We start from the raw sequence: 23796 nt of genomic DNA on the forward strand, positions 1-23796 counted from the left end.
CCCTTGTGTCGGCGGCAGCGGCGTCACCCCGCGCGCGCCCCCCGCCCTTCCCTCCTTCCCTCCCTCCCTCCGCCCCGGGCCCGGGCTCGCGCTGCGCCCGCGCAGCCAATCGCCGCCCCGCGCCAAACCTGCCTTCGAACGCCGCCGCCCAATCGCCGCCCCCGCCGGCCCCGCCGCCGCCAATCCCGCCGCGGGCGCCCTGCCCTGCGCCGGGCGGCGGCGGCCCCCCTGGGCTGCGATTGGCCGAGGCGCGGGGGCTCCCTCTGACAAAGGCCGGCCTCTTCCGCCCTCCTCCCTCCGCGCGTGCCCACGCGCCGCCCCCCGCCCGCGCCGCTGACTTCAGGGGCCCGCCCGCCGCCCGTCCCTCTCGATTGGCTGAGCGGCGCCCTCGCTCTTCTTTTATTGGACAATTGCCGTGTCAATCAATTCTGAGAGGAAGACGGGGCGGGCCTTACACCCGGTCCTCCCTTCTCATTGGCAAGCTGGGATAGCAGTCAAGCGAGCCAGCGAGCCGCCGCGCGGGTGCCGAGCCTTAAAGTGACATGGGCTGAGCGGGGTCCCTTATGGCCGACATGGCGGCAGCTAGGGGCGGCTATCCGCTCACGGTGAGGCTCGCAGGGCGTCCCCGCGGTGAGGAGCAGGAGGGGCGGGCGGCTTGTGAGATCCGAGGGGTGGTGGCCGGGTCGTGCGGGACTGGCGGCTTGCGTGCCGGGGGCCGTACAGGCTGTGGAAGCTGGCTTGTCTGTTAAATGATGTGCATATATATATATATATATGTATATATATATATATATATATACACATATATATATATATGTGTGTGTGTGCGCGTATCTACACGTGTATATAGGTGTTTATATGTGCGTATGTACGTATCTGTGTGTGTATATATTTATGTGTGTGTATACGTATGCATGTCTGTGTGTGTATACACATGCGTATATGTGTGTATATGTGCGTGTAAACCTATGGTGCATTCATACGTGTTTTCTAAAGCGACGGAAAGAAAGAGGCTCTGCTATTGTGTATCTTGCTGTCCCCGTACCGGTGTCTGGAGATCATGTTTGTAAGGGAATGGGAATAAAATGCTGGCTTTGGTTTGTCCCCAGGCATGCCCTGGCTTTGGTGGTGGCTTTGGACACAGCTGCGGGCGGGCCCAGCCCGGCCCTGTCCGTGCCGTGCCGGGCCGGGCCAGCCCGGAGCTCCCGGGGCAGAGCTGGCGGTGCCTGCGCCTCTGGGTGTTCCTCTGCTGCCTGGAAGCGCTGCCTTAAGCCGAGCTTTAGCTTTAGTCGGCGCCCGTGCCCTTAGGCGTGTGCGGGAGCACCTGGCGGGCCGGGACAGGTAACCACCCACGTGCACGCCATGTGGGGAGCAGAATTCCCGTGCCCGCGTTGCTCCCAGGGCGCTGGGTGTGGAGGAGCAGCGGGACACGTGGCTCGGCTGGTGGCAGGTGACACGGGGAGGGAGCCTGCGCTTGGCTCATGGAATGCTCCCAATGCCCACCAGGTTGGCACCTCAAACACATTCCCAGCTGGGGTTCTTGCTTGAAGTTTTGGCGTGATGTTTGCAGCTTTCTGGAATAAGTTGTGGTTTTAGTTGCTTTTCCTCATTTTGTTTTTTTTTTTTTGCATGAGAAACTGTGTCTTACACGTGCTTTGGAGGAGCAGAGATGGGAAAGAGGCTGCAGTGGGATGGGCTGCAGGGAGTGCGAGGTCACTCTTGTGGGGGGGATTCATGGGTTGGGGTCTCACTGGCTGGGTGCTGAGCACCCATCGTGGGGTTCTCTCCTGTGTGACTCCTGCCCTGCACTGTGCTCCCATACTTACACCTGGGCCAGCAGGAAAAATTTGAGAACCCTTATTTCCGCTCTTGTTTCTAGCATGCCTGGAAAACTATGTCAGAAGACTCGTTTTAGTCTTCAGTAGGTAAATATAGGCTGTTTAATCAATTTAGTTAGCAAAAAAAAAAAACTTTTTGGGACAAAAGTTGCCCACTGTAGATTTTCTGTATGTGCTCAAAAAAAGAAACAATCCCTAACTTTATATTTTTCTGAACTTTGAAAGTAGTTGCTTTTAGTACGTCTGGCACTCTATGGCAGACATTTTTTCCTCCCCATTTGATGTAGTTGCTTAACTAAGTTAACTTTTTTTATGTCTGCTTTTAGCTAGAGATATTATTGAAATGTAAAATGCTCCTGACTCAGTCTATATCAGGGAGGCACAGCCGGCACTTAATTTGGCCTGTGGGTGATAAGGGCTGTCCTTCCTTGTCCTTCCTTCCCCTCTTTCTTAGTACCACAGTAATGAGGGATGGTAGGCTGCTAATTGAGACCATCCCTCCAAAATTACTATGAAAATTTGAGTAACTGGGTACTCAGATGTTTCATAATCACTGCATTCAATATCTCATTATTTTGGGCTATTTTTTCGCATTCCCTACATCATTTTCCTGGCTTTGTTTTTTTTTTTTTTTGTTTTTTTTTTTTTTTTTTTAAACCATGTGCAAAGACCACTGTGTGTCACTTAAAGCATTACCAGGTATTAATCTTTTTTTCTCTTTGTTGTTTGGCTGTGAGCACCCAGATGAGAACTTGTAATAGCAACCATTCTAATTCAATCCCTGTTTTAAAAACTTTCTGTACGAGTTTGTGTCTTTTATTTCCCCCCCACTGTGTTTAGCCTGTGAGAGCTTCGGGAGGTCCCTGTGCTGGTGATGTGTTATCTCTGGTCTGTGTTTTCAATATTCCCTTCTTTCTGCGTGAGTAGGCAGCTGATATGCAGTGGTGAAAGCCATGAGTTTTGGAGGGCCGTGTTCTCTGACCTGTGCAGATAAAACACACTCAGCTCACTGTTATGTAACAGGGTGCACTTGGCTCCTTGTGGGACTGTTAAGCTTCTTCATTTACTACTCTGAGGCTTTAGTGTGGATTAAAAAGACTATGAGGAGTGCCCTGAAAGAAAGGAGATGTCCTTAGCAAACATGACCTAGCTGGGATTCAGAACAAATATATAGGGTTTCCTGTTTTATTGTTTTATTTTTATTTTTAACAATTTTCCTGGGCATCAGAGCATGATGCTCCCTGTGAGACTTTGCAAGAGCAGGAACAATTAAATGATTGTTAATGACTTGAGAGATAGGGGAGAAGAGCAGAGAATCACTGTGATGTTTGAGCTTTGTGAAGGGAAATTCCTTGATGCTGTTTCATAAACTTTCCCAAAGTATTCAGTCAAATTATTTAAAGTCACTATTTATGAAACTGAATATAAGCCACTCTTTTGCTTAAAAATAGGTAAGAAAAAATATATGTGGTAGCAAATTATTGTTTAGACTGAAAAAAGAATGATTGCCTATGTAACAGATGATATTCAGCACAAATTTTTTGAGTAGCTATTTGAAGCAGATATCTGTACCGACTACTACACTATTCAAATTACTATTATGAGTTACTATTACTGACTGTTCAAATTAGTGCCTATTGCCTGCATCCAGGTGGAATTTAGAAGACATATAATAGTCAAAAGCCTCAATTTGCTTTGCTTTGTGTGACTTTGGTGCTCCAGGGCTTTGAGTATTCCAGCTTTTTCTGTCAGCTAGTCTGCTGTTAGCTAGAGAGATGTTACTAATGGCAGCAAAAACAAACAGAAGAAATCCTCTATTTTGGTGTTTTTATGCAGTTACATCTAATTCTCAGACAAGAGTTTACCTGTAAAGACATAAAAGATGATAGTGACATCTAGAAGGATTGTGATGCTGTCAGCCCTACTTTGGCTTCAAGCTGATTCCCCTTTTTGTTTTGACTGTTTGATGGGGCACCTTTGGTTTGAATCAATAGCAGACAGGATATTGATATTTGAATCGATAGTTGCTGTTTGGGTTGCTGAGGCTTATGTTGCTGCTGTTCCTGTACGCTTGGTTCATTTTTACTCCATCATTTGGTCTTAGTATTCTGTGCTCATCAATGCCATATCCTGTAATGCTGATGGCATTTTTGATGTTAGCACCTAACAGGCTTTTGATCAGATGGATTCATGTGCTCTGGTTAGACTTGTGAGGCTGCTGAGTGTGAAACAGTGTGTTTATGCATAAAACACCTGTAAAAATAGTTTTATTAAAATAGTCTTAATTAGGGGTTAGTGTTTCAATTTGCTTTCTGTGGTAGAAAATGCATGTGCAAATGCAATTATTTTGAGAAAAGCTATTATGTTGTGTAGGAAAATGTTATAAACACAAACTGCAAAGCAGTTGTAAAACTGTGCTTAGAAATACCAATTGATACACACAGAGTAGTTAGGATCCTAATTTTCTTGTTCACAATGAATCACTGTGTTTCTAAGAGGAAATCAGCTGTGTATGGGCTTTAAATAACTTTAAATTTTTCTTAATTTTTCTCCCATATTTGGCTCCTTGTAATGCATTTGTGTAATTTGCTAGAGATACCTAATACTTTCTGTATTTTAATTTCGGTCATGATATGCTCCTAATGATTGGTATGCAAAAGCATAAAAACACCCTGCCAAGATCTGCAATTGCTCCTCCTTTTTTACTTACTCATGAACAGGGAAGCTGTAGGAGCTTTACATCTGCCTGCAGCCCACCTCTCTTAGGGTGCTTTCCAATTCTATCACTGAAATGTTTAGTGATGGGTGCAGTTGAGAGAAGTTAAAAATAAGCATTTTGTTTAATTTGTACATACAGATTGGAAAGCTTAGGCCAGGTAGGCAGTTTTTGAGCTAAAACCATAAACACACAATTCTGCTATGTCTCCTCTATTTAGAAGGGCATCTTCCCAGCTAGGTGGTCCTTTCAGGTTGTTGCAACATCCAAAGCACAGCAGGTGTTTGCAAAATTGGTGCAGACTGCTGGGAAATCCTTCATCTCTATAGCCACATTTTTCAGAACAGCCTGAAGCTGATTTAAGAGTCTATTACTGCTTAGATCCTGGCTGTGATCTGCTGGTTTTCCTGTGCTGATACCCCTAATCAGCTGTAGCATAAAGTCATCTGGATGTGTCTTGTGAAGTTCCAGCTACTAATGGAAAGATAAGGAGAATGGATAGAAGTGAGTGGAGTTGGAGGGATTGGGACTCTGAGCCCACCTTCCCAGCTGCAGAGTGTCCTGTGCCCCATGTGCAGTCAGTGAGCCCTTGTGTTACATCAGGGGTGCAGGACCACGCTCCTGGGTGTGCCTTATCAGGTTTGGCCACCTTAGTGCAGTATCTTGTGCAGTATCTTGTGCAGTATCTTGTGCAGTATCTTGTGCAGTAAATGTAACCAGTAATTAAGAAGGTGGTTGTTTTCCAACTGATTGTGGGTTGCCTTCTCCTAATAAGTAGTAGACAGTACAAGTAAATGGAAAAAAAAGGGTAAATCAGAAACTAATATGGGAAAGACACTCTTCTGTTTGATACTGTTTTTAGTGGAGGGGGAGTTAGATGTAAAATGACACATCCTAAGGCTATAAAAAAGGAAGTACAGCTTTTGAGATACGAGTCTCCTGTAGCAGTCCTTCTACACATCATCTGATAGAATCTTACTTGTCACCCTGATTTTTTAAGATTTTCTAAGCCCTCTGATGTTTACATTCTTGTAACGAACTTTCTCACACACTTTCTGTAAATAACTTATTGTTTTGCATCCTTTTATGGAGGAGGAGAAATTTGATGGACTGTTGGTTTGTCCAGTGTCATTGGAGAGGTGCCACTTTCAGCCTCCAATCCACTGTCACTTTTGGAAATCTATAAATGTTTGAGTCAGAAAAATAAAGGTCCCTTTCTTTACTTTGGAAAGAGCAGCGAGTTTGTGTCATGTTGTTTCATGTCCTGTAGTGACACTTTTCTTTATTTTTGTTGTCGTGACAAAGAAACAAATGTGCTGAATAACAGCTTTATTTTGTTTTCAGGATGATCTGCGTAACACTCAGAACTCTGCATCAGCCACGGATGGACTCTCTTCAGCTTCATTTATAGAATATCCAAAGCACAAGCCATTTATTAATTCAGATTTGCAGCGTTCCTCGTGGAAACCAGTAGTTCCGTATCCTGAAAGCCACAGCAGAGGTAATAGTTCTGCAAAGTTGTTTTCCTACTTGTTTCCAAATTGTGGTAGAATACTCTGTCTTCCACACCTATGAAGGTTGCAGTCTTTTTATCCTTTTATCAATTCCCAATGATGTCCAGGTCACCTGTTTTGTAGGTCCTTGGCACTTCTCTTTCCAAAGAGCACCCGATGATAAAGGTCATCTTACAAATGGAGAAATACTCTCCTCTTTGGTAGTAGAGATTTGTAAGATTGTCTGTCAGTACAAATTCATGAACTACTCAGATCTTTTGTCCCTTCTTCAGTTTTCCTCTCCTTCAACTTTTCCTTTCTTGAGTTCCTAGCTGAGTTAGAAATAAGGAGATTTAGTCCCCACAATGACTTGGAGCAAAGGAAGAGGTTTGGTCCTGTTAAAAGTGGAAGGCTTGTCATGGATGAAGGATGTGTTGTGAGTATTTATCTTATCAGTGAAGATGTAAAAGATACAGAGAAAGCTTCAGCAAAGTGCTGAACTGGTGCTCACAACACCAAAATAGAGGTAATTTTACTCCCATTTATTCTTCTTGTTTCTAGGCAATTCCTTCTCCCTCCTTTCCCATGCTGGGCATGAACAAAAAAAACTGTTCTTGGTTAGTTTTCTGTTGTTTTAGTGAATGAGCTTGTCATGTAGTGAGACTTACTCCAGAGCTCCCTTGGGGTACATGCAGGGTGCATCATGAAGAGTTGGGAGACAGAGCAGGACTGATCCTTTGAAGAGCTGTTTGGCTCAGGGTCATTGCAGAAATGCTCCCTGTAAGACTGGAGTGTTATGGAGGCTTAAAGGTATGCACTGCTTGATATTTTTTTCTTATGAAGAAAAGTGAGAAATGCTTAGGATGAATCCTAATATTACCCAAAACTAAGTAAAAAATCAGGATGATAGCCTCAAGTATTTGTTCCAATAACACAATTCATGTCTGAGTTACTAGAGACTTGTGTGTTAATGACCTTAAAGATGAAATCTCAGTTCTTGCAGCAGTATTTAAAATGCAGAGTGTACTCTCAAGGCCATCAGTTTTGAGAGTGCTGTTGACACAAAACTAAAACAATCTTTACAGATGAAAAATTGGATGTGCAGGAAAGAGCTTCCTTATGAATTACTGATGCAGGTGTATTTTTGTAGAGTGCTGCATGTTGCATTAACAATAAAGTTTTGACTTCCAAGTTTTCACTTGGCAATTTTTTTCTAACAGTGACTCTGCCTACTCTGAAATAAGAATGGGTGGTAGAAGACAATTGGATAAATTATATCCCCTTTTAGAAACTAGCAATTTTATTTTCAAAAAACGTTTAAATGAAGTGCAAGTGAATGTATGTACTGAAAATTTAATCCAACACATGGATGATCCAGTATGTTTCTCTTTTTGCATAGCTTTTAAAAATGCAGAAATGTTCTGCAGTGTATATTTTAGTAAATTTAGGGATGTGGGAATTAATTTCAAATGACAAAATTGATTTGGTTGTTCTTGAAGGTCCTTATTGCTCCTCCCATTCCCCATATTAAATAAATCTTATTGAAAAATCCTGAAATTGAGTATAGTAAATTCTGTTTATTTTGGGTTTAATGTCTTTGTGTTGTATATGTGTGTCAGCATGCACAGGTGGCTTTAATACTCCAATGTGACTGAATAATATTTGGCCTGTCAGGTTTCACCTTTATCTATTCACTGCTTGAGTTGCTTCATTGCTGTGTTTTGTTAGTCATTATTGTGAGATTTAAATGTAGCCTTTAACAATAATAGTAACAAACCTGTTCATTGTTTCAGCTATGCCCATTTCAAGTGAATCCTAGGAACAGTAAATACAGAAGAGGGTGTAACTGGTGATTCTGATATTACAAATAGGGCCAAATTATCAATAACTTCCCCTTAACTGTGACTGCTCCTGCTACTTCTTATGTACTTAACAGGCTTGCATTGATGTGATACTCTCATGTGCTGTTACTCACTTCAAGATTTGATCATATTTTTAATTTTTTTTTGTGTTATCTGATGGACAAACCAATATGCAGTCCCAACTCTTAAAGTGCTCAAGCATGCTATATTACAGGTACATTCTTTCTCTGGAGTGGATTTAAGCACAAAGGAGTGGGCTAATGTGACCTTGCAGATTAGTCTGCTATTTGAGCTGTGTCTACACATGTTCTTATGTTTAACTTCAGCAGCACTGTATAGGGGAAAGGGCTTATGGTTATGGTTCCCTTCACAGAATTAAACAGCCCAGCTAAGAGACAGGTAATACATCAGATTACCAGCAGATGGTCTAATTGCAAGGTGATGTGTGTTCTATTACAGCTGCTTTTCCTTTTGTGGTGAAGAACATAGAAAGGCTTTGTTTACTGACTGCTAAAGCTGGGAGTGCAGCAGAAAGGCAAAATGGTTCAGCACTAAGGAGATGTATGTTTGTAGATGGAGGAGGGGAACACAAAACCCAGAATTTAAAAAGAAGTCTGCTTATTTATAAGCACTTTTATAGCTCTTCTCATTGTTAACCTTTATAATGCTGTGGCCATTCATGGGAACACTGTTTGTGTATTTGTTGTGGTAGGAATAATATTAATATGGAGAATTGCTGCTGTTTTCACTATCTACTTGTGACTTTTCACTTCCTTTTGATAAAGGGTCAGAGGATACTCTGTTTGTTCTCAGTTGACACAATATTTATATGCCTTGTTCTGGGAAATAGTTGTATCTTTCCCAAATGTGTCAGGTGAAGGGTCTGCACTAATGGCATCTATTTGTTTGAGACTAGCTTTAGAATCAGTTATGGTTTAAAGGGAAATAGGTCCTAATTCCTGGAAGGACTCTTGGATGCTGGTAACGAACACTCTGACCTTCTTACGTAACATGCTTTTATAATAACATTTCAAGTTTAATGTTGTATTGAAGTAATGATTTAATGGTATCTAACAAAAGGTATTTGTTCAATTGCAGCAATATTTTCTGCTCTGAAGAATCTCCAGGAAAAAATTCATCAACTGGAGTTGGAACGGTTTGAGGCAGAGGAGAATGTAAAACACCTCAGCAGGGAAACAGCAAACTTTAAAAAAATGCTGAGTGAACAAATGCAACACAAAGAACGGGACAAGACTGAAGTGTCAAAGAAAAATCAAGGTTGTTTGCAAAGTGTATATAGCTACTATAGAATATTGATGTGGATGAAGCTTTATTCCTATAAATGCAGAAATCAATTTTAATTTACTTTGTTCAGCATCTTTTAATGGGGTGACTTGGGGAGTTACAAAGAAAGAGAATTTTAAGGCATTCTTAATTTTAGGGGTTTTTATACAAAAGTTCATTCAGCATAATATGTAAGTTTCTTAGATGGTCCTTTTCTTGTTTGTTTTGAAACTGTCCTGAAAACAGCCACAAAAAAAAAAAAAAAAATCCCAGAAACAAGCAATGCATGATTTCTACTTTCTGCCTTCTGTTATCTTCAGAACTGACTTCTCAGCTGGCAGCTGCTGAGTCTCGATGCAGACTTCTAGAGAAACAGCTGGACTACATGAGACAAATGATCCAGCATGCAGAAAATGAGAAGTCGCATCTCTTGGAGAAACAGGTGTGTTCCCAAAACTATCTCGGGGTTAAATCATAAAAGTCAATTAATTATGTCATGATTTTTCATAGTTACTGTAATTTTTATACCTTTAAGTGTGGGTGTCTACTTCAGCTGGCCTTCATATTCTTAGGTATGGATAGCTTCCCTACTTAAATTTCCCAGTCTTCTCATGACCCTGGTATTTTCTTTGTGCACCTGTTTCTAAGGCAATAGCAGTCTCTGGCATTAATATGAATTGTTTGCTTCTGCATGATTGGCATACTGCAGTAGCTCACCCTTATCCTCCAGTGTTATACCTGTGTGCCACTGGGAAATAACCTCCCTTTTGTGTTTACAGTCTTCAGGCCTTTGGGGATTTTCTTTACTAGTGCTACTCTTGTTAAACTGGGCCTGAAGGACTGATTCTGTAGAAATAGCAGTAAAATTTCTATTTCCCTTCATCACCCAATCATTCCCAATCATAAGTGATTATGATTTTGCCTATATCTAAAATGAACTTGAATTTTGTTTTATAGGCATATGGGTCACCTAGAGCTATCTGCTCACTGGTCTCTGTGGCTATTCTATTTCAGTCTGTTAAATAGAAGGGAAAAAAAAAATCAGGAAAGCTATTTCTAATTTCTGCATAAATTTTTTTAATATTTTGAGCTGGGAGGAAGGAGAGACTGCAGAATCCTCTCTCAGATGTGGTTAAATGTCTGGCTCCCCAACAGTGGTGGACCAGTGGTGCAGTTTGTTCCCTGGTTGTGGCACCATCTAAAATTGCACGGAGGAATTAGTAGTTCCTTTGGACTGTTTATGGATCTCCTTCATGCTCCAGACACAAAGTTGTTACAAAGATGCTTGCTATAGATGGTCTTGTTTTCTTGTGCTTATAATTGTTTTTCTTTTCACTTCTCCCTTCAAGGGCTCCTTGGAGAGAGATCGGCTTCTTGACCAATCGCATGTTCAGTCTAAATTGGAAAAGCTGGATATACTGGAAAAAGAGTACAGCAGACTAACTACAATGCAGTCCACAGCAGAGGTCTGGCATTTGTCTTGAATACTGTATCTTATTTATCTTGTTTATTGTAATCTGTACTTCATAGCTTATGGCAATAGCAGAGCTGAGCAAAACTTAGTGCTTTAGAGTAAGACAGCAAGTAAACTTTATTTTAAACTGAGGGGTTGTGGAAACTTGAAGTTATTGCTGCAAGTGTACACGTTCAGGTAGGCTTTGGGGCACTGCATTGCAAGAGTTGGAGTTTAATTATGCCTTAAGAGTCTTTTGGTGTTCCTCTTTTGTGCTTAGTTGTTGCCTAGGCATTGTAAGATTGCAGCCATTCAAGATCTTGACTTGCTTTCCATGCTACTGAATAGTAGTTATTTCCTGTTATTATTGAGATTCACCCTGACTTGTATGAATTTGATGGGATTTTTTCCTCTTTGCCCTCCTTCTTAAGAAACACAATTATTACTAGTTATTTTGTGTGCAGGCTTCTGTGGTCTCATGTTGCAAGGCCTCTAGCACTGGGGGACTCCCTGTGGATTTGAGTCAGTCTGCCTTTTCAGGACTCTGTTTGAATCAGTAGCTTCTACAAACTCAATGTGACTGTGTTTGGTCATATTGTGTTGTGGTGGGTTCACCCTTGAATTTTTATAATTTTTCTAATTTTATGGTGAGAAATAAAACTCAGTCTCACCATGGGCTGCAGGGGAATCTCTGCTCTGGCACCTGGAGTACCTTCTCCCCCTCCCTTGTGGACCTTAGGGTCTGCAAGGATTCTACTTTCAAACATTCTCACTCCTTGCTTCTGGCAGCAGTTCCCCACAGGTTTTTTCCCCCCTCCCTGTCTGTAATCCCAGAGATGCTACTGCCATTGCTGTTGGGCTCAGCCTTGGCTAGTGTTGGGTCTGTCTTGGAGCCAGCTGGCATTGGCTCTGTTGGCATTGGTTCTGTTGGCATGGGGGGTTTCTGGCATCTCCTCAGAGAAGCCACCCCTGTAGCCCCATAGCTACCACACAAACCCCTACATCTCTTTGCACCTTCTGTGGTGTTGGCCTCTGATGCTCATCCACATACCTCTTTCTGCTGCTGTAAGAGAGGCCACAAATCTCCCAAGCCTGGAAACTACAGAGAGCTTAACCAGGGAGAGGCTTCCTTCTGCAAATTTCTCCCCTGTTCTCCCAAAAAGGACCAGATACCTCATGATCAGATTGTAATATTGAGGATGGCGGTTCTGGATTCTGTCAAAATCATGGGCTTCCCACCTTGTACACCAGCCTGTACCTCAGGTGGTAAAATAGATGGTGTTTCTCCAGAAGTACATAAGAAGACGTTTAGTAGTAAATCTGTAGCTGCTTGGCTTGCTGCAGGACATTTAGATGCTGCAACTCTTCTTGGAAGTCCCTGAGCCAAAGCAGCTGCAACAAGCTTTTTAAGGTCTTGACACCCTGTTGTGGTGAGCTGCAGTTGTAGAGTGCAATTGCATTGTTTACTTAGGCCAAACAGTTGCAAAGAGAAATAGGAGTCTCCTGGGTCTTGTACTCTGAAAGTAGCAGTGATTTCCTCCAGGGTTAGAGTTGAAACAACATGTTCAGTAGCTGGCATTCCCTCTGAAAGGCTTTTCCTAAGTTTTTGACTGGTAGTAGCTGAAGTTTGGTGAGACTGGGTTGTTTGTCTTTTTGTGCTTGGCTAGTGAAAATAATTTCAGCCTTATGGTTCTTTTTGCGTTCTTTTCTGGATCAAACCAGAGGTCTTTGATTCTTTATCTTTAGGAATTAGTAGCTGCCACAATTAAATATGTTTTAGAGGATTTGAGTGCTAAATTCACACAATTTTGAAGCAATTCCAGGACCTAAAATAAATATGGATTAAGCTGTGATGTGAATTCATTTTTCTTGTCTTCATTATGTAGTTATGAGCCATTTTCTGGTTGTCAGGTCTGCCTGTTTCTCGTTATAGGCTATGTTTGTATGTGAGCATCTATGTGATAAGTATTAGCTGAATATCTTCAAGGAGTGGCTGCACTCTCTAGTCAGAAGTGTTGCATCTGTTCCCTCCTTGATCTTTGCTGTAGTTGTGGCAAGATTGTAGGAACATTTTCAAGTTGAATTTGAAGCAATAAATAAGAGACTGTTTCATACATGGTGTACTGAAATGGATGGAAAGTGGTGAGGTGATGGCTCCTGAGTGAGCAGAGATGTATCCTGCCTCTGTTCAGACACTGCCAGAGCACAGGTTCTGTGGGGGTCTTACTGAGAACATTTAATCTCCCCAGAGACACTACCTGGCCCTATAAGTATTGTCTTCAAGTAATTTGCTAATGTCAGTAGTGGCTGTGAAAAAGAAATGCTGAGATTGCTTTTTATGTGGAGTACTTACCCTGGAAATGCTTTTGAGGCATCTTTAGTTCAACTGTAGTCCTGCAGTGCACTCTCTGGACAGTTGATTGAGAAGATCTGAACATGTCTGTGTCTGGAGATAGAGTAAGAAATGTTCCCTAAAAGTCCAGTTTGGGCTGTGGTCTTGTTTAGGACCAGAATTTGAATGTGTGTGTGGACGGCATTTTCAACAACTGTAGTTTATAGTAATTGATCTTAATGCTGACAGTGAGATTAAAACCACACTCCCCCAATTCTGTGGACTGGGCAAAACACTGGAACAGATTGTCTGCAGAGGTGGCAGATGCCCTGTTCCTGGAAACATTCAAGATGAGTTTGGAGAAGGCTCTGAGCAACTACCTGGTTTAGTGGAAAGTGTCCCTTGGACTTAAGTGACCTTTAAAGGTCCCTTTCAACCTCAACCACCCTGTGATTCTGGCATTCTCTGGGTAGGTGGTTGCATGAAATTCATTTTCTGTTAGAAAACAGGTCAAAAATAGACATTGAAATATTTTATTTCTATTTTGTCAATAAAGTTTTTTACAGTGGCTCCTGGTGATTGAGTGGATGTTCAGGCAGCCCAGTGCTGACCTGCAGCCTGCTTGCTGCCCCCTTGCAGTGCTGTCTTACATGATGGGCAGCACTGCTGGGCAGGGGCTGTTTGCTTGCCTCTGTGGCCTCTCTCTTAGTGACAGTCCAGTAATCTGCATACTACCTTCTGCTATAAACAAGAAAAAAAAAATATTTAGGGAATCTAAGTTGGATGTATAATTTCTGGCCCTGTCTGTCATGGATGATATAGTAAGATACATTCTTGCTGTGTAGTTTGAGCTGTCAATCTTTAGTTTAAACAGAATATTTTCCTTAGTATTTTCATACTAAAAATTATGTCAGACTTAAGAGGTTAATAAAAGGTCTTTGAGACTGACCACATAGATACAAAGAGTTGTGCCAATAATTGTAAAGGGCAGAAGATGATTTTAAGTTACCTGGAATACCTTTGTTTTGAATGAAAAAAATTCATCAGAATGATTCTTTCATTCAAAAGAAAAAGTTGGTTCCTATATATAGTGCCTTTGTCCTCAATGTTTATCCAGGCTTTTGCCTTTTAACACCTTTGTATAACAGCTCATTACATTATTCTTGCAGTTAATGCTTAAGTAAAGCAGAACTGAAATATTTAGTACCTCTATGTAGTGGGTTTATAAACAAACAAGTGTGCAAACACCACAGCTGTCACTCTGAATAGCATGCTTTTCTGCCTTAAGTTTGACTAGTGGCTGTGTGAATTATCAGTCTTTGGAGGAAGAGAAGAGAAATTGTTTTGGGGACTGGAGCTCCGGGTTGTTTTTCACTGCTGTATAAAGCCAGAAAGTTATTTGATAACTTTCACATTGGGAATTTCAGTGTATCTTGTTTAAACAATGTTTTCATCTTGTTGGAGGTTTACAAAGAGATGTGTGCTTTTCCTTTGAAAATGAGTTTCAAAAGAGGCCTTAAAGCTTTTGTAATAAAAATATGAATTTACTTCAGTTGTATTTAAAGGTATCTCAGGGGCATCATACAACCTTTCCTCCCTCTTCTTTATTAGGAAGGTGGCTAGATGTTCAAAAATTCTTTTCTTGTAAGAGTGTAAGTTACAGATTTTAGCAAAAATACCATTAGTGGTCTAAATAAAGCAAGTCTTCTCTTGCCTTATAATGACATGTCTTTGTTAGCTCTTTTGTAGTACAGAATCTTGGAGGATCATGTACACAAAGTAACCTACTGTCCTAGGGTGTTTTTACAATTGAAGAGAAAGGGCCTTGTGTATTGCTGTGTGTGTTTGGCTGTGACCTAAGGTCAGATACCCATTGTGAAAGTAAGAATAGGAAAAATCAATTTAAATGATAAGCATAAGCTTTTGACTGCTGTATTTATGCCTGTACTGGCAAAGCATCAGCAATCATTCTAATGCTCAAGTCTCCATTTATCCTTTAGTTGTAAGATGAACTCACGGTTTTGTGCAAGCTCTTAATATTGTGGGCTTCAGGAAGAAAAAATAATTGTTTCATTAGTAACACTATTATTTTGATTTAACTTTGCCTAGAAAAAAATGAAAGAGCTGGAACAGAAGCTTTATGAGGAAGAACATGCAAGGAAGCTTGTTCAGGAAAAAGCAGCTGAGGTAACCAACAGGAAATTTCTTTTGTACTGGTATGCACTGTAATTAGCTCTTTTCCTTTTTATCAACTTTTCAGCTAAGCTTACTGAAAGTGCCCCCCATATGCCTCACACAATTGTGAAATCCTGGTTTTAGTCTTCTTTTCTTTTTTTGTTTTTCCTTCTGCCTGAGGTACTAAGTGTTCTGAAGTTTTTCGAGCTTTTTGGAAACCTATCACCACATGTGCACTGCAACTTTGACTTCTTTACTAAAAGTTGGAGAAGAGGAGTAGAAATTCAGACTAATCCATAATTGAGTATGCATGGCAACTTTTCAAAATATTAAAGTCAACAAATGGGCCCCCTTGTTCATAATTGTAATTAAAATGCTGTACAGGGAAGCAAAAAAAGAGGCAACATACTCTTGATTATAAGACCTTAAGGATGATGGGTGGTCTTCTAACCTGAAAGTGTGCTGTTCCTTAAGCTTTCATTGTATGCTGGAGAATTATGGAGGTAATGTGTCAGGCTCTAACATTAACCTTTGCCATAAGTTTGGTGTGATGGGGAAAGGGGTACCTCAAATTAATAATGAACAACTGTGCTGTGAATGCTTCTTCAGGGCACGATTTCTAAGGTATCCATGCTGTATCTGCCTCTTGAACAGCAAAGCGTGTTAGGATTCTCACTGTCGACAGGAAGTTCTAACCTTAACTCTTTCAGCAGCTGATTTGGTGGTTAGTTTGTTTATTGTCTTTTTTTGTTTGTTTGTGTGGAGGTTTTTTTACTGTCAAATTTAACAGAACAGAAGGAGTAGTTGCCTGGTAACTGTACGTCATGGGATCAATTGATCACGGTTGGGTGGCTTGAGCTCCCCAATTCCTTGCCAAGTGTAAAGCACAGCTGATGTTTTGGCACTTGCCTGCATGGGACTAATGGACTAAGGCTAATTCTCTAATTTACTAGGATTACTGATGAGTAGTGCTAACAGAGGAAGTATTTAATGTTTAAGTTGGCCTTTGACTGCAAAAATACCCTAAAAATTTGCAACCTTTGCTTCTGGAGAGCCTATGTTTCAAAAATTCTTGCGGTTCTCTGCTTGCACTGTCTCTGATTATTTATTAATATATTTTCAGTAACTCCCCTTATTCCCTCACTTGTAGCTTCAGACAGGCCTGGAAACCAACAGACTACTGATTCAAGCAGCATCACCACTGCTTTCTCCAAAAGTAAGACAACCCAGGAAAAAAGCTAAGCAGCCAGAGAAGGTAAGATGTGAGGAGGAGAAGGGCAATTACTGAGGAGGTAAATAAGGTTGTAAATAAGGTGATGAGGGAGCAGGTTGCCTCTTTTACTACAAAGTAAAGGGAAAAGGTGTTTGGTATTATAATTTTTGCTAAATACTTGTTTCTTCTTTCTTTCCAGAAATGCTCTGTCAGACATTCCACTGTGCAGCCCCATTACAGGTTGTGTCTGGGTGATGTACCCTTTGTGGCTGGGAAGGTGAGCTGATTAATTCCAAAGCTTAGAGCCCAGTAGCTGCAGCTCCTCAAGGGACTTTGGGTTGGTGCACTTCTGACACCCAGTGGTCAGATCACTTAATTTTCTTTGACACTTTTCATACAGATTGTCTCTGAAATACTTGTTGGATATTGACAACTAGCTGTGCTGGTATTTCCAAAAATAGGCCTGCACTATGCTGCTTGACAAGATGTTCTTGTTAGTGCATACTAATTCAAACAAAAATTACATTCTTGTCAGCAAAACCAAAGTGGCACTGCTTTTGAATGCTCTCCAGTATGATCAAGTTCTTGATAATCCCATTTAAAAGAAATCTCTTTTCCTTTCAGTCTACCAGTCCCAGTCATTCGGTTACTGCCAATGTGCAGCACGTGCTGCACCTGATGAAACATCACAGCAAAGCTTTGTGTAACAGACGTGTGGTGAACGATACTCCAGCCAAACCCACCAGCACTGGTCATCCTGCCTGCAAAAGTAGGCCATCCCTGACAATGGACTCGTCCTCATCTCAGGAAGAGCTCTCAGAAGTGTTGCTGACTTTACAAGATGAATTTGGACAGATGAGTTTGTGAGTCTGGCATATTTTCTTCTGCAGATTACGAATGCAGATGTTTCATATTTTTGCCTTGTTGCTTTGAACTTGGAAGGTTTTGCCTGAGAAAGTTCTTAGCTTAGGAAATCTCTAGAATGTAATGTTTGTCTTGCTGGCTGCAGAGGCTGTCAATTGTCCTTTCAGTTAGAGTCTCTGCTAAACAGTTTGAACACCAGCCCTGTGCTTATGTGCAGCAGTATTGATTTCAGTGGTCACAGCCCCAGTGCAGTGGACTGTTGTGGTGTGGAGCCAGCCAGCACAGGATCCTGCTGCCACTCACACCCCCCACACCCAGCCTTCCCCCGTGTTGGGATGGGCAGTATTCACTCCTTACACTGTACCAGTTACATCCTGCCCAAGCCCCACACTTTCCAGTATGCCCCAGTTAACCACCATCACCTTTCCAGCCTTTTGATGTAGGTACACCCAGATATTATTCTATAGTCTATGGACTATCCCATTACTAGTCCTTTGAGTTAACGTAGTCCATGACTTTGGACTCAGCTGTCATAACAGTCTGTCAGGGCAGGAAAAGGTGGTGGGTGGGTAGCTAATGGCTGAAGTGACTTGGGAATGCTGGTGGGTGAGAAGCTGGACATGGCCCAGCCATGGGCACTCCCAGCCCAGAAAGCCACACATGTCCTGGGCTGCATCGAAAGCAGCGTGGGCAGCAGGGCCAGGGAGGGGAATCTGCCCCTCTGCTCTGCTCTGCTGAGACCCCACCTGCAGTGCTGTGTCCAGCTCTGGAACCCCCAACCCAAGAAGGATGTGGGCATGCTTGAGTGAGTCCAGAGGAGGCCAACAAAGACAATCAGAGGGCTGACAATCAGAGAGCACCTCTCCTTTGAAGACAGGCTGAGAGCTGGGCTTGTTCAGCCTGGAGAAGAGAAGGCTCCAGAGAGACCTCACTGGGGGCCTTTCAGGACTCAGAGGAGGCCACAAGAGAGCTGGGGAGAGGGACTTTTTACTAGGGTGTATAGTGTTTGCCTGAGGGGTAATGGCTTTAAATTGAAAGAGGGCAGACCTAGATTAGATATTAGGAAGAAATTCTTTACTGTGAGGATGGTGAGGCAATGGAACAGATTGTCCAGGGAAGGTGTGGATGCCCATTCTTGGAAACATAAAGGTCAGGTTGGATGAGGCTCTGGGCAGCCAGTTGAAAATGGCCCTGCCTAGGCTAAGGAGTTTGGAACTCAATGATTTTTAAGGTCCCTTCCAACCCAAATCATTCTATCACCTCTTCTTCTTCAGCAGCACCACGTCAGAAGGGTCCTCTCAGAGACAAGGCAGGGTACACAGATGCTTCATTTCCTTTGTCTCCAAGGCAGCTATGTGGAGAGCCCACCAGTACCCTTTTGAGTCCTTAAAATGCCCCAGCCCAAGACAGTCTCTGCCAAGCGTGCACAGAGCCTCTGGGCCAGTCACAATGGGGTGTTTTTGCCAGTCATTTTGTCAGGCTGGTTTCAGTCTCCAAGACCATCAGCTGTTGGGGTGTCCCTGTCACTCCAGAAATACAAGTGGGTTCTGCCTCTGTACAGCTTGATGGCATTAGGGTACACTGCACCAGGGTCTGCTAAAGCCTTGTGCTCCCGTGGGGCTGATGTGCCCAGGCCATCTGAGCCACACAGTCCAGTACACCTGGTTGTCCCTCTCCTGCACCTGGCTGGAGACAGGGCTCCTCTAATACTGGTCCTAGGATTCTCCATTTCCTGTAAAAAAGAATTAGAATTCCTTTCCATAGGATCAGGAATAACATCAGCCCTGCCACTCTGTCTGGGGAGCTGCCCACTGAAGACTTAAGCAGCAACTTCCCTGGAAGAATTCCTATTTGTGCTTGTTTTTTCCTGCATTTCACATACCTGTCCCTCTAGGGTTGAGGCATAGGTTTTCCATCCCACTTGACGTTCTCCCTGTGGTCCCAGAGGAGAAACTCGGGATTCCCTGAGGTGTGTACCCTTACTATCCTGTCTTTAGTGTAGAAGGTAGCTTTCTCTGTCGTGGTTTGACCAGAACTCAGTCCCACACGGCTGCTCGCTCACTGCCCCCAGACACAAATGCTGCCCTGATCCGAACCCCCTTCAGCGCCATTCTGATCCTAGCACTGGGACCACGCTGGTTTGAGCTCCCGCGGGATACTGCGGGTTCTCCAAGGCTGCTGTCATTGGCTTGGCTGCCGAGCGGGGAAGGAGCAAGGTGTAGTTACACGGATCCCCCAGGAGGTGGCTCCCGCGGCGCGCGGAGGGCACGCGTTCCCCTGGGAATGTCATGGCCAGGGATTCCGTGGCACCATGAACCGGCGTTGCGACCTGCCACTACTAAACCAATAGAACGGTGCCTAGAAAAGATTTGTCTTCACACACTCTGGTCAGATCTGTCATTCACCCCTCATGGGCCATGTTGGGTGCCAGAAAATACTGTCTTGGTTTAACCCTGGCTGGTGGCTAAGCACCATGCAGCTGCTTTCCTGCCCCTCTGCTCTGGTGGGATGGGGAGGGAAATTAGGAAAAGGAAAAACCCATGGGCTGAAACAAGGACAGGTTAGTAACTGAAATAAAGTAAAATGTAATGAAAAAGGGAGAGAGATAAAATCAAAGGTAAAAAATCATATGATGCATAGTTGTTCACCACCTGCTGACCGATGCTCATCCCCAGCAGCAATTGTCCCCTTGTGGCTAACTCCCCCTGGTTTATAATACTGGGCATGATGTTCTGTGGTATGGAATATCCCTTTGGCCAGTTTGAATCAGCTATCCCAGATATCTCTCTGTCTCAGCTTCCCTGGCATAGCAGGAGACACTGAAAAGCCCTTGGCTTAGGGTAAGTACTGCTGAGCAACAATGAAAACATCAGTGTTGTCAACATTATTTTTGTACTGAATCCAAAATGCAGCAATGTAACAGCTACTAAAAATGAAAACTCTATCCTAGCCAAGAGCAGGATCTGGACAAATAGTCCATTAGAGGATAGCTGTGCTGGGTGTTTTGCTTGTCCTCGTTAACAGAACGTGAATTGTTACTGTACTGCACAGCTGCAGTAGGTACAAATACACAAAATATTAACTGAGTGAGTGCTGAGATCAAGCTCTCAAGTGGGTATTTGGTCATTTTGAATATGCATCTTGTAGTTGGAAGCTACTTAAGTTATTGAGAGTCAGTGTTGCAGCAGCCTGTCACTACGATGTGCTACTATAATAATGCTGCAAACCAGCAAAACTGTTCTTACTGGTTTGTTATGGTGTGCTGAACATGTCTGGCTGCTGGTGCTATGGTTTCCTAGAAGTGTTATTTCTGAACTGGGTACAAGATATAGAAGCCAATGGAAACTGATGCAAGCCTTGTTCTGTCTGAATTGTGTGCTAGTGATCACCAGCAGCTGTCAAAGCTCATCCTGGAGGCCCCAAGTGCTACAGTGAGGGAAGAGCTGGAGAGGGAGCTTGATGCACTAGTGGAAAGGATGGAAGCAAAGGCAGACCAAATCAGCAAAGTTCGGAAGCATCGTTTGCAGGTGAGTTTCTTTTGCCTGTGATCATACTTATGTAGAGTTGCTGACTTAAGCAGGCATTTTTTATGTTATATCCTAATCTAGCAGCAATTGCATAAAGCAGAAATAACTAGAGTTAATTCTACCTTTGATGTGCCACAGTTAGTCTGCATACCTCCATCCATCCCCGTATTTTTGCAAAAACATCTTTTCTGTCACCCTTGTGCACATTCTTCACCCTGTCCTGGACAGGGCTTTTGCATCTGTTCTCACATTGCATTTTACACTGCTCTTGTGTCTTGAACACTGCTGAACAGTTTTCCTTTACTTGGAGTAAATGACCTATTTATATTTTGATTTGCATCTTTTAAGACTCAAAATACCTGTTTTGCCTATTTTATAACTTTCAGAATGTTTTGGATAGTGTAGCCTTTTCATTCAAAGCTATAAAAAAATACTGATTCCCTGTTTTTTTGTCTTCATTAATTTTAGTGAATTTCTTCCAAAGAGCTTAACTCCATGTATTTAATCTGGTTCAGTTCATACAAACCACTATTTACCCTCTCCTGATGTAACTTATACACAAAACACATGCTGAGACCTGACATCCAGAATGGACCTGTGAAATGCTTGCTGTTAGACACATTACTCACTTTTGATTCTTATGATCTTCAGAGGAACTGCTGCAGAGAAGCAGATGTGCTGTATGTAGTTCTCAGCAGTAATGATACTACATGTGCTGTTGGCAAAAGTTTTAGGAGCTGGGGTTTAGAAAAATTGTTGCATGCTGTCAGATAGAAGGAGGGAGCACCACCACCTGCAGAGAGGGAGCTACAGAAGCTACCTGTGTTGTGGTTTGGGTGTATGAATGTGTCTGAAGCTCAGACTGTCCAGTTCCCCATTCAGTCTTTGCTGGGCAGTACTGAGACTGACTCACATGCTGTGATGTTAGAGAGCTGTGTGTGGATACCACCTTTTCACCCCAGCAGAGCTCTGGTATTCTTTCAAAGCTACATCTCTGACAGTGACTAGCTATTAAAATTACTAGTATGTATGTAAAAAACCCTTGCTTTCTTTTCTAATCACTGAATGGTAACAGTGATAAATCAATTTTCTCCATCTGCATCTTTTTATGTTACATTCCTGATGGCCATGTTCCCCCATAACAAATGTCTCAGTTTTTAGAGAGGAGGTACATCACTGTAATCTAAACACAGCTCTAAAGATGCAAATATAACAATGCTTTGTAAGGAAAATAAAGTATTTATTGTTCAGTGTGACTTGGAAACAGCCATTTGCTTACCTGGGTGAGATAAGTGGTGGGATATTTCAGCTGATTGGAAGAATTGCTGAACATAAAACTGAAACAAGATCACTTCTTAATGTTTTTCTTTGGGTTTCTCTTTCAGCTAGAGAGACTTAAGAGAGAATGCAAGTCCAGAAAGACTTCTGCTAAACAAATAAAAGACAGCAGGTTCCCAGTCAGTGAGGTTAAAGTAACTACTACAGTAACCACAAAAGGAAAGAATGCAGGTCCCATCAAAGTGAAGCCCGGAGAAAAGAGTCGGAAAAATCTTCAGTTGCTGAGAGACATGCAGACCATACAGACTTCTCTACAGAAAGATGATGTCAGCTGGGACTACTGACTCTTCTGCAGGAGATGTTCTTGAAGCATCCTGGCCAAACTTACATTCTGCCTTTCTTGCTGTGTGGAAGAGACTACTGTATGCTAAGCACACTTTTGAAATATAGGCTTACAGGCTCTTGGCTCTCCATCCCTGCATTTGATTGTATATATTATGGTCTAGCTTAAATCACATTCTATTTTCAAGGTACGTGGCCAGTGAATCTTAACAGTAGGGTTCCCCCAGTTCCCTATGTTATGGTTCCAGCAGTCCTTCTGTTTTTGTTCCAGCACACCAAGCACCCCACATGTACGTGGGTTGGTGTGTGTGTATGATGTGCCAATGCCATTTCCTGCTGTTGATTGGGGAGGCCTCTTGGGATGCATCTCGTGTGAAACCAGTGCTGCAGTCCTGGGTGTTGAGGGCTTTTGTCAGTTCTGTTCTGTGTGCAGCTGCAATGGCTCCATCTCTGGGAGTGTCTGAGGGAGAACAGGTAAACCCCTTCAGAGGTGTTCTGTGGGGCTCTCTTCAAAAGGCATCCCTGGTTCTTGATCTGCTACATTGCATTAGTCAGCATCAGTGGGAATGAATGTTTGAGGGCTTAGAAAAGGAGCAAAGTAAAGTAGCTTATGAATTACATTGCTTAATGATCAAGTGAAAATTTTCTACAGAAATCCTGCCTTAGGAAATTGCTGTAGGGTAGGGGGTAATACCCTGTCTCTAGCTGACAGCTTTGGGTGGTAAAGGAGGGAGAGAAACCACACCAGTGTTTTAAACTGCAAGTGCCTCAATTGTGCCATTTGGTCCTGGCATCTTGCTTTTAACTTAAGTATGTGCTTTGATGAGCTATCAACTTTGGTAGTAGTGCAATTAAGTTTGTGCTCTGACTTGCACAGCTGATTAAATGTTATTTATTATGTTAATAATGTAAAGAATTTCCTGTTAATAGAATGTATAGAAGACCCAGATTACCTGTATATACAGTTGAAAAATAATAAAGCCAGCTTGCCTGTTGAATGACTTGTGGGAAAGCTGCACTTCCTCTATATTAGCTGGGTGTTTGCTGCAGCACTGGGCCACAGCCAGTGGGCTTTTTATGGCAAGGTGACTTCTCCCTGGTCAGGGTGATGAATGAGAGCTGCAGGTAAGGTTAGAGTCAGAGTAGTCCACCCTTGCCTGTAGCTGAGCAGGCAGGAAACTCTGCAGGGTCAACACAGGCAGAAGGGAGTTGAGTTTGTTGCCTGTAGGGGATCCACCCAGCTTGTCTCCTTGCTCATTAAGGGGTTAGCTGCTGTTAGATGCTGCTAACCAGGTATGGTGGGAGTAACCACTTAAAGAGCAGCTCATGCCAGGAGTCCTGAAAAATCAGTAGCTGAAACTTACACTTGGTCATTTTGCTTGGGAAGGACCTCTGGAGATAGCCCTGTCCCTGAAAGTA

General features: G+C 42.7%; 1 protein-coding gene across 1 annotated transcript; it reads left to right on the top strand.

Moving 5' to 3' along the window:
• The first annotated feature begins 500 nt into the window (after positions 1-500).
• Positions 501-23375, top strand: CEP57 (centrosomal protein 57). The gene is made up of 11 exons (XM_066544728.1): positions 501-605; positions 5899-6055; positions 9008-9187; positions 9514-9635; positions 10543-10659; positions 15088-15165; positions 16304-16408; positions 16566-16643; positions 16991-17229; positions 20613-20757; positions 22143-23375. Exons 1-11 carry the CDS (start codon positions 564-566, stop codon positions 22377-22379), a joined length of 1500 nt encoding a protein of 499 aa, XP_066400825.1. The 5' UTR covers positions 501-563; the 3' UTR covers positions 22380-23375.
• The last annotated feature ends 421 nt before the right edge of the window (positions 23376-23796 follow it).

This window comes from Molothrus aeneus, chromosome 2, assembly GCF_037042795.1.
Source record: "Molothrus aeneus isolate 106 chromosome 2, BPBGC_Maene_1.0, whole genome shotgun sequence".
Classification (NCBI taxonomy): domain Eukaryota; kingdom Metazoa; phylum Chordata; class Aves; order Passeriformes; family Icteridae; genus Molothrus; species Molothrus aeneus.